Source organism: Gopherus evgoodei, chromosome 8 (genome assembly GCF_007399415.2).
Source record: "Gopherus evgoodei ecotype Sinaloan lineage chromosome 8, rGopEvg1_v1.p, whole genome shotgun sequence".
Taxonomy (NCBI): Eukaryota; Metazoa; Chordata; order Testudines; family Testudinidae; genus Gopherus; species Gopherus evgoodei.
Genome location: NC_044329.1, coordinates 55,649,661 through 55,664,508, shown reverse-complemented (window position 1 = coordinate 55,664,508; position 14,848 = coordinate 55,649,661). Strand labels below are relative to the sequence as shown.

Genomic DNA, 14,848 nt, shown 5'->3' with positions numbered 1-14,848 from the left:
CATCTATAACTTTTACAAGCTCCACGGATGTTTCACAAGTGACAGGATGAGACTTCTAGAACACATCTCCCAGACTGAAATCTACACTGACCCATAAACATATCAGGTTCACTCTCTCTGAATTGTCAGTAACTCTAAGGCAGGTAATGGTATATTTGATACTGAGTGTAATGTAGTAGTTCATCATCTCCATCCTGGGTGTTTTTATTATAAGGGAGAACAACAACAACAACAAAAAAGGGGCAAATTAAGCTAACAGAAAGAAGTTAGCAGATGTATTCCCCCTCTGAAGCCCCTGAGAGCAAACCCTGTTCTGTGCCCGGACCTTTTCTATCTGTCAGTCCTTCCAGTGGTACTGGAACTACTGCCACACTGTCTGGCTTTAAGTAGTAATAACAAACACCAAATACATAGTTTCCATGATCGGTACCCTCAGTATAAAAATTGTTCCAGCACCTCTGCTCTTCCCCACTTGTCTGAATTTCTTCTAATAACAGTCCGTAGTTCTACTCCCTCCAGAGTACCAATGCTCTTAGTATTTGATTGGTAACAGCCATTCATTTCCCCTTCAACATGCATTAGAGCTGAAAAAGCTCTCCCTTACCTTGTATCCTATCCATGCATCTGTCTATCCTCTCTCCATCTGCCACTGTCACACTCTTCTGGCCACTTCACAGGGATCAGTGCCCTGATCTACAAAGAACAATTTTTAAATGTGGTGTCACCTAATTTTTAAAAATGTGGGAAGAGCCAGGCAGTCCTCAGCACTTCCTGCTCTCCTTTTCTCCCCCACCCCCAGCTCAGCTGGCCCCAGCTCCAGAACCATCACCCACTTGGCATCACAAAAGGGCTGAGAGTTTCCCAGACAACCAGGTAACAGGACAGTGGGACATCCTATCCAGGGGACTAACTACACTGCCCTGACCTAAGCCTGACAGACTCTCTGAGAGAGGATTTATCCCAATCCTGCTGATTTTTTCCTCCTCATTGGGTTTCTGGGTGCTAAGGATCACCCAGAGCTGGAAGTTTGTCAGGTGACAGTTTGAGGAAAGGTATGAGTGGTTCAACCCATATGAGAGCTGCAGGATCCCCTGATATTCTACTTATGCCTCATTTAAAACACAAAACCGTTCCAGTGTCACCCAGTCCTGCCACAGCATCCCCTGCTATTCTAACTTCACTCTCCCCACCAAAAAAGTGTTGTTACCTTAATTATAGGTTTTGCTATTCGCTTTACATACAGTGTAGTGTAGTAAAGGATAAAGAGAAACAATAGCTATACTACATATGTGATGGTGAGGGCAAGTGACACTGCAGAGACCTGTAATCAATTATAGTTATCATGCTCCTCAGATGCTCTTTGTATGATGATCTGTCTCTGGTAGGACTACTTTTAACATTTCAAACTTCTTAGTTCTGCTTCAAATGGCTGCCTTTTAAAAATCAACCTGACACAAAAATATTTCCTTTTCCTCCACAGGTGGAATTTTCTTGGGCATGGAATGGCAATATTCAGTCTTCCTCTAGTGAGATGTTTAAGGTCTAATATCTCACAACTTGTTTAGATTAGAACTGAAGCTGTAGAGCATTGGAAAAGGGAGGTCCCCAGTGTTCAGGTGAAACACACAGTATGTCCTTCTACAGAGCCAGCTCTAGGCACCAGCATTCCAAGCTGGTGCTTGGGGCAGCAATCTGAAAGGGGCGGCAGTCCTGTTGTTTTGCCCCCAAGCAGCGCTCCAAATTGCCATCCCGGACCGAGGGGGCAGTCCTTGTGCCCTTAGGGCGGCACGCGCGTTTCTGCAGTGGCGGCAATTCGGTGGCAGCTTCTATGTTTAGCTGTCCACGGCAGCTTCAGCTAAACATAGAAGCTGTGGCCAAATTGCCGCCGCTGCGAAAATGCACCTGCTGCCCTAAGGGCACACGACTGCCCTCGCCATCCGGCGGCAATTCAGCGCGCTGCTTGGGGCGGCGAAAACTGTAGAACTGGCCCTGTCCTTCTAATCCAGAAGTTCTCAAACTGGGGGTTGTGAGGTTATTACATGGGGGGACGCGAGCTGTCAGCCTCCACTCCAGACTCCAGCATTTACAATACTGTGAAATATTATTTAAAAGTGTTTTTAATTTATAGGGCGGGGTCGCACTCAGAGGCTTGCTGTGTGAAAGGACTCACCAGTACAAAAGTTTGAGAACCCCTGGTCTAGTCTCAGTAGGTCCCAACATATCAGTACAAAGTCGTGATAGCTATATACGTGTTAGTTATTAGAACTGGTGAAAATGTTCATGTAGGAAGTTTTCCCACCAAAAAATAAGCTTTCCTCAAAAATGAAAATTTTCATGGGAAAATATCAGTCTGGCCAAATAAACTTAGTTTTCTTGTGGGAAATTTCAAAATAAAAGTTTTCCTTTCAAATTTCTTATTTTGCCATTTTCATTTTAACTTAAAATGTTGTTTTGTTTCACTTTTTCAGTTTAAAAAAAATAAAATCTGATTTTAAGTCAAAATGTCGAGCTGAAATGAAAATTGTTATTTTGAATCAGTTCAAATCTTCCCCTGAGGCCACCAACATTTTCTAACAAAGATTTTTTTGTTTAAAATTTCTCATGGGAAAAATGTTGGCTTTCTAACCAGCTATACAATATTAGTCATTTTTTAATATGTTGGTTATAATTTTTCTTTCCCTCTGTGCTCTGCACAGTTGAGGCCAAGATAAATAAGGTAGATGGCTTTCTAGGTGGAAGGATGCAAAATATAGTCCCAATGACAATTTTTAGAACATCTTGAAAATATTTCTAACATTCTTTAAAAAAACAAAATATATGTAGTGTCTACAGAAACCTTAATGGTGTGGAACAAAAGAAAGGTTAATTTGCATTCATTTGGATGGACCTGTGTATCTCACTCTTTGCCCCAAATGTTCAAACATAGGTGTATCCGTACTAAGCATCTAAATTCATATTTAGGCCCCTAAAGAGAAGTGGCCTGATTTTCAGAGGCACATGTGGCTCCCCTTGACTTCAGGCCATTTCTTTTTCCATTTCGAGGCCTAAATATGGATCTAAGTTTGAAAGTATGAGCTGAAGTGCCTTGCCCAAGGTTTCACAGCAAAGTCTGTAGTAGCAGCAGATTAGAACCTGGTATCCTTTGAGACCTAATCCCCTGCTCTAACCATTAGTTACTTTGCTTTAAATAAGCATAGTAGAAAGATGCAGATGAAATCAGGACCCAGCTCAGATACCATTTGAATAGTTCTGAACCATGACCCATTTCTGTCTCCTCATCTGTTGAGTTAACTGACAGAGGAGATCTCCTGAAGTTTCTTATCTGGTGCCAAACCGGCTTGAAGGATAATGGTGTTATCAGTCTCAACAACAATGGGGCCTGGAAGGGCTGTATCCTGGAGCATGATCCAAAACTTGAACATCCTCCTCACTGAGAAGAGCAAACTTGCCATCCTGTGGGAGAAGCAGAAGGGCTTCCCCAAGCAATGTGCCTCTAGCTGGATGTTGGCCATGAAAAAGAGCCCTGGCATCTCCTGAAGAGGGATGTGTTGGTTTGAAGAGCCTGAAATATGACTAAAACTCAGGACTGGCAATGAAAGGGGAAGAAAAAATGTCTACTAAAATTCCACTAACAGGGAACCACTAGCACCATAGCTATGGATCTGCCCCTAAGTGATCATGAGAATAACTGCACCCGAGCCAGGGTATCCAGGGGACTATCCTGCTTCCAAAACCCAGCTGCCTCTGCTTCCTTTGTTAACGGACCTCACCTCTGTAAGATTTCTGCTTTGTTAAAGGGAAACAGTCAAGATGAAATGTATATATTAGAAAATAAATAGGCCAAGACTTTGTAAAATGATTAGCAATTCTGGGTGCCTCCTAGGTTTTGACTTTAAAGGGCCTTGATTTTCAGAGGGGGAGCGGGATTTAGCACTTCCAGAAAATCAGGGTCCTTTAGGGTGACTCAACTTGGACATCAAAATCACTTCACTTTTGAAAATGTTGGCCTAAATCCTTCCCTGTGTTACTAATAATACTTTAAATTATTAAAATTTGCTAATCCATTGTTGATAGTACTGTTTATCTTTTGCATTTCACTTAGTTGAGACAGTGAAACTAGCTTGGCAAGTTTCACCTCTTTTGGGGTCAGTTTCTTCTTCTCCTGCCCTAGAAGGATGCTGTTGCATTTCAATTCTAGATGACTAGAGCTCCTGGGGAAAGTTTAAATTACAAAAAAGATAATTTAAAAAAACCTGTAATGAAATTTTAAAAATGTTGTGCAAATGTTTCTACTTGTATTAAGTTGTGTCAAACATTGTTCTCAAAACAAAACCTGAATTCAAAGGAGAAGCTGCTTGAGGGTGTCTTTTATGTAGAAGGTTTTTCTTTTCCAATTTCAAAACAAGTCTGGCATCATATGCAGGACTAAAGGCATTCCATGCAGTGTTAATAGTGAGAATATGAGACCATACTGTATTCATAACTACACTAAACTGCAGAGGGTGTTGAACTCAAAGGCTGCTATGATTTATATTTAAATAGCAGCTGTGTAAGCTTGGGTTTGGCATTACTAATAATCATGTCCTCTCTCCTGGAGGCTCTCCAGAGATTATACATTGGACTGCATCTTGTCCCACTCAAACATGCATGAGTGTTTAGCAAATATTATCAACAGCGTCAGATTAACCCAGTGTAGAGCCCTGTTTATTTAGCTAGGTTTTTAAGGAAAAACATCTCATGATAAATCCCTAAATCTTCTTTAAATTGACTGGCTCAGCATTTCTAGAAATGGTACCACCTTTGTGTGAGAAGCCACCTGTTTGTGTAAAGTAGCTTTTTACAGTCAGCCCTTAAGTAGTAATTGGGCTCTTGGTGCACCCTACATCGCATCCCATAGCATTTCTAGATTGCAGTATCACGTGACATAGATAGTTTACTAGAATGTTTTGGCAGATTCTTCTCTTTTCGTGTATTTGTGCCGGAAAAAATAGCACGGAATGTTCTAGAAAAACCTACGTGAATCGTCATGTCCTGAGGTGTCACCTCAAGGGCTAAGGGGATCTTGAAGTCTCAAGAGCACCAGCTGTGCTAATGGGTGGTTGTGGTTATGTAGGTACATGTGCACTAGGAAGCCACCAATTTGTTTCAGAGGGTCCCAAGCAGGCTGCTGCCTTGGGCTCCTTACTCCGAACAGCAGACACTGTCCCGTATCCCAGCAGACAAAGAGCAGCCCCCACGCTAGGCTCTCAGCGCCTTACCAGCCCCCGCCCTCCCGCACGCAGGAGTAGGGACTCCCCGCGCGGCGGAACCTCCGTTGTGGTGGCCGCGTTTCCGCCCGCGCCGTTAGCAGCGCTGCACCGAGTCCCTGGAGAGGCTCAATCTGCGCCCTGGCCCGGGACCCCGCTGCGCCCAGCTGCAGTTACCGGCAGAGGCGGGCCGCCGCGGGAGGGGACGGAGCGGCCGACGGACCGCGATGCAGTGAGGGAGGAGGTGGCCGGGCTGGCCATGGCTTCCCCTTTCCCAGCCGGCAACAGCGGCGGGGAGCCGAGCTCCGGGGAGGAGTCGGCCGGGCCGGAGGAGGAGGCCCGGGCGCTGGCTGAGCAGTTCGAGCGGGCGGCCGAGCGACTGCCGGGGCTGATGCAGGTGGCCAGCAGGGAGCAGCTCCTCTACCTGTACGCCAGGTACAAGCAGGTAAGGGCCGGGCTGGGGCGGTGACTCCCCCTTCTAGCGCTTCCCTCACGATTCGTCGCCTCTGTCCAGCGCCGGGCACGCTGAGCGCTCCCACGCCTGCGCCAGCGCACCGCGAGTGTCCCAAGATTGTGGGTCCTGCCTAAAGCCCAGGAGCCCCGTGGCTCTGAGGGAATCTCAGGCCTTGTGCTTGCAGAGAGAAGCTGGAAAACAGGGTCCCAGGGTGCCCTAAAGGCCCTGGAGCTGGAAAGTAAAGGACAAAAATTCTTGTGCATTTATTTATTTTAAAATTTCCTCGTTATAACGAAATATTGTGGGGTTTTGTTGTTATTTTGTTTGTGGGGGAGGCCTGACTCATGACTGTTCAATGCTTGGGGTTGATACTGCTGCTTGTGCATGGCTCTGAGTGGTATTTCAACCTTTGTCCAGTCTGGTGGGGGCCATGTGTTAGCTGTCACTTCAGGCTGGATGTAGGGTGAGGTGGAGATCAGCCGCCATCAGTTGATGGCAGAGCACAAGTTAGGACCCTTGTGTATGTGAAGAACTCTCTGAAGTTAATGGAGCTCCATGTGAGAGCAAGGGTTCACCCATGCGGATCCTACTGCAGGACTGGGGCCTTTGAATGAAAGAGCACTGGCAGTACTAACTTTTCCACAGCAACGTTTCTCAAGTGGTTTCAGGAATTACCTGTAAGGATAGGAGGGTATTTCCATGTTCAACCAGACCATGTATTGAAACTGACAACATGGAAGGAGAGTGCCAACTGAGACAGTTTTATAACAGATGTCTTTCTATCATGACCTAAATTAAGACCCCCTTCTCATTAAAGACCATGCAGCAGATAGACTTTCCATCACCTGCATCAGATATAAGGCACTGATTTAGGCCCCAATCAGGCTAAGCTTTAAGCACATAAGTAGTCCATTGAAGAGCTAGCTGGTCACATGTTGCTTGGTCTTTTCTGTGTTTTCTGCTGCTTCTACAGGTGTCCAACCTTTGGACTGTAAAAGGAGCAGGAAATGAGGAGGGACTGCTAACCTAGCTGCCTCTGTTTGGGACTACTGCTGTATTAGAGGATGAAAGGAGCTGCTCTCTGGAGCCTCCAGTGTGACTGAAACTGCCAGTTACCGGCAGGAGATGAGTGTGCAGCAGTGAAGGGATCAGATAGTGTGCTTAAAAAGAAGACTGGATACCTGGGTAGCCTGTCCTAGACAGCAGGAGACAAGCACTGGGAATCTTGTGGAGAGGTTAAGGAGTTGATGATCAGATGGCAGAGAATCATGAAGGGAACATGAGAAGATAGAACAGATTGGAATGTGAGATGAAATGAGGAGTATAAGTAGACAATATGTTTTTTTTGTTGTTGTTTTTGTTTAGGGCAAATGCTTACTGCATTAGAAATAACTAAAATACCTACTATTGCGTTTCCATGTAAATAGTTGCTGTTGTTACCATGTTGATGCTGTCCAGCTGTGGATATAGTCCTGCCTGTGTAAACACTTAACAAACCCTGGTGGGTCCAGGAGAGTTCTGTTGCTCACAGTGTGAGCTTCTCATACTATCTTAAGTGTTTAATAGCTCCACTGGGTTGCAAAGGGAATACAGTACAGTATATCAGCTTTATGGTTCATTGACATCTGATATTGGGCTCCAGGGGATTTCTCATTGCCAGTTGTGAGACGAGAAATGAGGCGCTTAATGTTGTTTAGCTTGAAATTATTAGGAGGAAATGCTTCAGAAATTGTTTTCACAAACCCTCGATTTGTTCCAAGCAAAAGGGAGCTGCTAACTGCATTGAGTCACCACGTTTCAAGAGCTGAGGTTTTAGACTGCTGGCAGAGAGGTGTGTGCAATGCTTTTGATTGCTCCTAGAGAGTAACAACATAATCTGGTGTGTCTTGTTGACCATATGCATTAACAGTATCATTTTGGGATATCGTGTATGCAACTAATTACAGAACAAATATACAGGCGAGTCTCATCTTATGCGCATTTAACATGCACAAATTCAGCTTTGTGTGGTCGGCAAAAACAAAAAAAAGAGAAAAATAACAATTTAAATACTGTTTCTGTAGTGCAGGCGATTCCTCACGCCATTACACTCAATGTAATTTTGACTAAACACATTTTTCGCTTTACGCGCTGAAAGCGGAATGTAACCCCATAAGATGCGACTCCTCTGTACTTTAAAAAAAAAAAAAAAATCTTGTAAGTGTCTTGCCTCCAGAGTCCAGAATGTATGTAGGCAAGACTTCCATTCTGTTCTTACCTCATCCTCCTGTGTTTGAGCGTGTGCATTAGTACTAACCTTATAGAAGACTCTGTGTTTCGCATTGCCTAGACACAGTGGGACTGGTTAAGGACAGAGCCTACATTTTGCAGAGGTAGGAATCACTCCAGTTAAAGTCAGAGGGAGTCTTCCAAGCGCAAGCTGCTGCAGGATCAAGCCCTGTTAACTTCAATTTTTTTGGCTGATTTTGTGATTTAAGACAAAACTGCAGTACTTAACACAACCTCTTTCTAGTCACAGGAGTCATATCAATATGCATAATAGGCTGCTAATGTATTATCCAGTGGACAATAGTATTACTTGTGTGCAAAAGGTGCTGACTTAGATCTGTCTGCTGTCCCTGATTTGACATCCTTGTCTGTCCTCCAGTCAATATTTCTTGTCACAAAAGGCTTTGATTTAAGAGGCAACACCACCATAAAAGAGATGACAGTAACAGCTGAGTTCTCTGTTAAAATACTGTACATTATTTATCTAAAACTATTTAGATATATAAACTTTCTCCTGGAGTTTTACTACTTTTTATTGGAGTCAGTTTCAGATTTTTATTACTTTTTATCTGCAATTTTGTTTGTGTGTCAGAAGCTTGAGAATAAGGGAACTGTTCAGTTGTTGGCCCTAGTGAGACAATGTTGCCAGGGCCTGCTAGGGCTGAACTTCAGTAAGAGAGGAAGAATTGTCCCGTGGATAAGGGTGCTAGCCTAGGACTCTGGAGACCTGGTGTCAGAACGCTGCTCTGCCACAGACTTCCTGTGTGACCTTGGGCAAGTCATTTAGTCTCTCTGTTCCCCAGCAGTAAAATTGGTGTTGTGAGGATAAATGCATTAAAGATTGTGAGGTACTCAGGCACTGCAGTAATGGGGGCCATATAAGTATCCAAAGTAGAAATAGAATAACTAGTTGACAAGAGTCCAGCGCCTCATGAGTAAGGCTACGTTTTACTCACAGGTATTTTTAGTAAAAGTCACAGGCAGTAAACAAAAATTCATGTGTGTGGAGGGACTGCCTGGGGCCCCAAGGGTACAGGAGGACGGTGTCCAGGCTGCTGAGGGAGGGGGGAAGCAGTCCCCCACTGGTGCTGGGGGGGAGTTGGCTGGGCCAGCAGGCTCTCTACCTGGCTTCATGCCCCCAGCAGCAGAAGAGTTTGGATGTGGGAGGGGGGTAGGGGTTTGGGGCATGGGATGGGGTGAGGCAGGCTCTGGGCAGCACTTAACCTGGGAGCCTCCCTGGAAACAGCAGCATCCCCACCTTTCTCAGCTCCTAGGTGGAGGGTTGGCCAGGCTGCCATGCACGCTGCCATGCACACTGCCTCTGCCTGCAGGCACCATCCCTGCAGCTCCCATTGGTCATGGTTCCCAGCCAATGGGAGCTGTGAAACCAGCACTCTGGGTGGAGGCAGCATGCAGTGCTTCCTGGCCATGCCTCTGCCAAGCAGCTGAACAAGGGGGATGTCGCAGCTTCTCAGGAGCCCTCCCCCCGGGTAAGCACCACCCAGAGCCTGCCTCGCCCCGTCTGGTGCCCCAGCCCCCTGCCCCTCTCACACCCAAATTCTGCTGCTGGGGGACTTGGTGGCCTGAGACTGTCTCAGCAGTGGCCTGTGCGTTGTCCCTGAGCCAGGCGCACTGGCTGCTGCAGAAGTCATAGAGATGACGGAAAGTCATGGAATCTGTGACTTCCATGACCTCCATGACAAACTTGCAGCCTTACTCTTGAGTGATCATACTCAGTGAAAGAGCTGCAGTATTTGAAGAAGGCTCTCCTGATAACTGTCTAAATAAGTGCTTTTAAAAGTTGGGCCGCCGCTTGTTCAGGGAAATCCCCTGGCAGTCTGGGCCGGTTTGTTTACCTGCCATGTCCACAGGTTTGGCCGATCGCAGCTCCCACTGGCCGCGGTTCACCACTCTAGGCCAATGGGGGCTGTGGGAAGGGCGATCAGCACATCCCTCTGCCCACACTGCTTCCTGCAGCCCCCATTGGCCTGGGATGGCAAACCGTGCAGCCAGTGGGAGCCGCGATCGGCCGAACCTGCAGACGCGGCAGGTAAACAAACCGGCCCAGACTGCCAGTGGCTTTCCTGAACAAGCGGCGGACTGGCTTTGAGAAGCACTGATCTAAATGATGGGGTGGTCAGACAAAATTCAAGTATTAAAATCCCGCACTCAGCAAAACAGGGCTCACACTGATGGGTGCAGGAAATGCTTCCATGTGATGATTTTTCAGGGACAGTAGAAGATGATTAAACCACAAGTTTGTACTGAAAACAGATTTTTTTGTGAGGGGCTTACAGTTTATTGTAGCGCTACTGTTGTGCTTGGTCTGAGTCAATATGAGTGACATTATTCTCCCTGATCTAATGGAGAACACCATGTTACCTCTTGATCCCTCCTTGGCATTCAGGGCTTAGGACCCTTACTAACTGGCAGGTAAAGCTGATGCTTCTCCTGTCCATCCCTGTACTTGCTAGTTTGCAACCCTGATTGATCTGAATTTAGGCCCACCCCACTAGTCAGTGCAGATTAGTGAGGCTTTTCTTCAGCTGCCCTTTCAGTGCAGGCCAAACTACATGAAGGAATTCCATTTCTGCCTAGGAAATTGTGGTCACTTGGTCAGCTGATTGCATACATGTGGTCCCAGTATGGTTCAGGTCTACATTCAAAGCTGTACTATCGAACTCTGGAGCTAGGGTCCAAGTCTGACTTGCCTAAAATAATTTATGATTTGGTGGGGAATAACCTGCAGTCTGGATATCAGTTGCTTTACAATCTACTTCAGTTGAGTAATGTAAAGAAAACAAACCACAGACCATGATTGTTTGACATGAACTGGAGCTTCTCAAGCTTTTTCATGGCATGGACCATAGCTTAATAGAGATTCTCATGGATCCCTCCCCTCCCATTCAAAATTGCATGGATCATCTCCCCATGATTTACGATCATATAACATCGCTATGGCAAGAACAGGAATGGCTTGCATTGAAAAGTGATATCAGGGAAGTATTTAATATATTTGGGCTGTCTTTTAATGCAGTTTATCAACTTGAAACAAGGAGGGCCCAGCACCAAGTGACCAGTCAGCCCTCCTTGGACAATAGTATAGGAACCTCTGACTTGAAATAATATTTGGAGCTCATGTCTTTCTGCTAGCTTTGTAGAAAAAGCTTTCTTAACTTTCAGCTGTAGGGACAAGAGGGCTGAATCCTTCACAGATGCTTTTCTCCCAATTATCTGTCAGGAATTCAAGTTAAACATTCTAACTAAAAATCCTTCCATTCTTGACTGCTCCAGTTTCAGTCTCATGTAATGTCAGAATCCCATTAGTTCTTCAGTTTTTCAGGGAGTTGCCCAGAAAAATGTGTTAAGTAAAGAGCTGATATTTTTAATGTAAAAAATCAAGCAGTGCTCTCTTCCCCCCCCCCCCTTTATTTTTGGAGAAAACTCTTGTAAGCCAATTTAATATAGCATAAAAAAACAGCAAGGGCAAAAACATTTTTCTTTTGCAGATCATTTTGTAGTATTGTATCTCTGTTGGCATCAGTAGTGCTGATGTTATTGCACAGCAGGGAGGAAAAGAAGAAATGTCAAATTTAAAGAGGGGAAACTATTGTCAGGCTTTGAAGAAGATCTTAAATAATTAAAGTATTAGGAAAAGTATGTAACTTTCTCTGAGTTGTTGACTGTTTTGTGTGCAATTGGGATATTGGGGTAGAGAATGGCCAGGTTGGAGTGTTCTGTTTTGATGGTAGATCATATTTCATTTATATTTTTCAATTTTGTGAAAATGTACTCAGTGTCTCAGAGTGCAAGAGAAAATTGTTTGAAACACAATCTAAATCATAGTCTGCATAAGATAGGGCTGACAACAGTTAAATGAAATTATATATAACTTCCCATCAGGGAGAAACCTGTTTTAACAAAGTACCTTGATCTGAAGGCCAGCTGAGAAACCCTGTGATTCAAACTGGTGACATTTACCATGAAACAGTAAAACACATATTTTAGAAAACGTCTTCATTTAAAAAAAACAAAACCAAAACCTATTCCCTTTCCGTAAAAATCTAAATAAAATTACTGCAACTTCCACATCTAAGTTTTTTTTTTTTTTTTTTTTTTTTTTTTAAAGAGGCATGATTGATGATTGCAGATGCAGCATAAAGCAACCTCTTAAGGTGGGGAATCATTAGCTGATCAGGCAGTTTAGTTGGCTGAGCAGCAAGTGTTTTATACTAGTTTGATGGATGCAGCTTGATTTTTGCTTAACTAGCAATGTCTGACTAACAGGTTGTCATGATCTCTGAAAAATGAGTGCCCAAGTTTACTTCAGGTTCATTTAAACATCCCAGTCCTTCCCATATTTTGTTTATCCTGGATTTTGCCCTGCATTAGGGAGACTTACTATAACAGTTGCTTTCAAGGGGATTATTCCTGTTTGCATCAGTATGGCTACTCTGACTTGGCCACTGGTGTAGAAATATGCCTTAGCTGGGAGTCTGAGTTTATGATACAGTTATTTATAAGCGATTAAAGAGTGGCTTTTTAATTGGAGTTCTGAAATGTTTGGTTACCAATGCAGGAACATTTTAAAAAACAAAAAAGTGATTAAGTCCATGTTTCATTTTCTGTAAATCCATTGTTCATCAAAATGGATGTGAAAATTCCTTGTTTTTATGCAAACACCAATAAGAGAGCTGGGCATCAACATTCTCCTAATCTTTGGTGTTTTTATCCTCTAATGATAGGGTCTGTAAATCCAAATGTAATATTAATGGGTACAGGAAAATTAATTACAGAGATATAGACCAACGTGTATTTTGTTTACTACCCGCCATTCCTTATTCTATGCTCCCTGATTGCTCTCAGGAAAAAATTATGCTTTTAACTCCTCCTGAACTAGGGCTCAAAGAATTTGTGCCCGTCAGTCTCTCTTCCTCACCCAGACTGTGATCCTGTAGTTGCCCTATGCATGGATCTCCTGTTACCTTCAGTGTGAGCTCTGGATATGGACCAGCCAGTGTCCCAGGCTGGAATAAGTTTTGGGGAATGCACTGTATTCCCTTTGTAAGTGACCCTATTACTGAAAGGCAGCTGTTGGACTTCAGTCAAATAAAGGAAAGGAACTGCAAGTCTTCCTCTGCATTCCTTATAGCTATGAACTAGGGCTGTCAAGCGATTAAAACATTTTTCGCGATTAATCGTGCTGTTAAACAATAATAGAAAACCATTTATTTAAATATTTTTGGATGTTCTAGACATTTTCAAATGTATTCATTTTATTTATAACAATACAAAGTGCACAGTGCTCACTTTATATTTATTTTTGATTACAAGTATTTGCACTGTAACCCCCCCAAAAGAAATAGTATTTTTCAGTTCACCTCTTACAAGTACTGTAGTGCAATCTCTTTATCATGAGAGTTGAGCGTACAAATGTAGAATGTACAAAAAAACTGCATTAAAAAACAAAACAACGTAAAACTTCAGCGCCTACAAGTCCATTCAGTCCCACTTCTCGTTCAGCCAGTCACTCAGACAAACAAGTTTGGTTACATTTGCAGGAGATGCTGCTGCCCACTTCTTACATACAGTGTCACCTGAAAGTGAGAGCAGGCATTCACATGGCACTGTTGTAGCCAGCGTCACAAGATACTTACATGCTAGATGCACTAAAAATTCACATGTCCCCTCATGCTTCAACCGCCATTCCAGAGGACATGCGTCCATGCTGATGATGGGTTTTGCTCGATAACAATCCAAAGCAGTGCAGACCAAAGCATGTTCATTTTCATCATCTGAGTCAGATGCCACCAGCAGAAGGTTGATTTTCCTTTTTGATGGTTCTGGTTCTGTAGTTTCCACACTGGGAGTGTTGCTCTTTTAAGACTTCTGAAAGCATGCTCCACACCTCGCCCCACTCAGATTTTGAAAGGCACTTCAGATTCTTAAATCTTGGGTCGAGTGCTGCAGCTCTCTTTAGAAATCTCACATTGGTACCTTCTTTGTGTTTTGTCAAATCTGCAGTGAAGGTGTTCTTAAAATGAACATGTGTTGAGTTATCAGCTGAGACTACTATAACATAAAATATATGGCAGAATGTGGGTGAAATAAAGCTGGAGACATACAATTCTCCCCAAAGGCATTCAGTCACATATTTAATTAACACCTTATTTTTTTAATTAACATTATCAGCATGGAAGCATGTCTTCTGGATTGGTGGCCAAAACATAAAGGGGCATATGAATGTTTAGCATATCCGGCACGTAAATACCTTGCAATGCCGGCTACAAAAGTCCCATGTGAACATGTCTTCTCACTTTCTGGTGACATTGTACATAAGAAGTAGGCAGCATTATTTCCTGTAAATGTAAGCAAACTTGTTTGTCTTAGCGAATGGCTGAACAAGAAGTAGGACTGAGTGGACTTGTAGGCTCTAAAGTTTTGCATTGGTTGTTTTTGAGTGCAGTTATGTAACAAAAAAAAATCTACATTTGTAAGTTGCACTTTCACAATAAAGAGATCACGCTACAGTATTTGTAAGAGGTAATTTAAAAATACTGTTCATTTTTACAGTGCAAATATTTATAATAAGTGAGCAGTGGACACTTTGTAGTCTGTTATAATTGAAATCAATATATTTGAAAATGTAGAAAAACCTCAAATATTTAATAAATTTCAATTGGTATTCTATTGTTTACAGTGTGATTAAAACTGATTAATATGATTAATTTTTGAGTTAATTGTGGTTAATTGACAGCCCTACTATGAATACATCTTCATGTGGAAAAATATCCTGAGTCTGAGGCTATGTTTACACTGGAAACTTCAAAGCGCTGCTGTGGGAATGCTCCCATGGCAGTGCTTTGAAGTGTGAGTGTGG

General features: G+C 43.5%; 1 protein-coding gene across 5 annotated transcripts in view; it reads left to right on the top strand.

The window, feature by feature from the left end:
* The first annotated feature begins 5,351 nt into the window (after window positions 1-5,351).
* The window catches only part of ACBD6 (acyl-CoA binding domain containing 6), a 156,623-nt gene continuing 147,126 nt past the window's right edge, over window positions 5,352-14,848 (top strand). For 3 of the 5 annotated variants that reach the window (XM_030572019.1, XM_030572017.1, XM_030572018.1), the window contains exon 1: window positions 5,353-5,691. In XM_030572019.1, coding sequence (XP_030427879.1) covers window positions 5,506-5,691 — 186 coding nt within the window. In that variant the 5' untranslated portion in view covers window positions 5,353-5,505. Of the gene's footprint in view, window positions 5,692-14,848 lie in introns of all 5 variants that reach the window. The other 2 variants (XM_030572016.1, XM_030572015.1) reach the window with 2 other exon arrangements.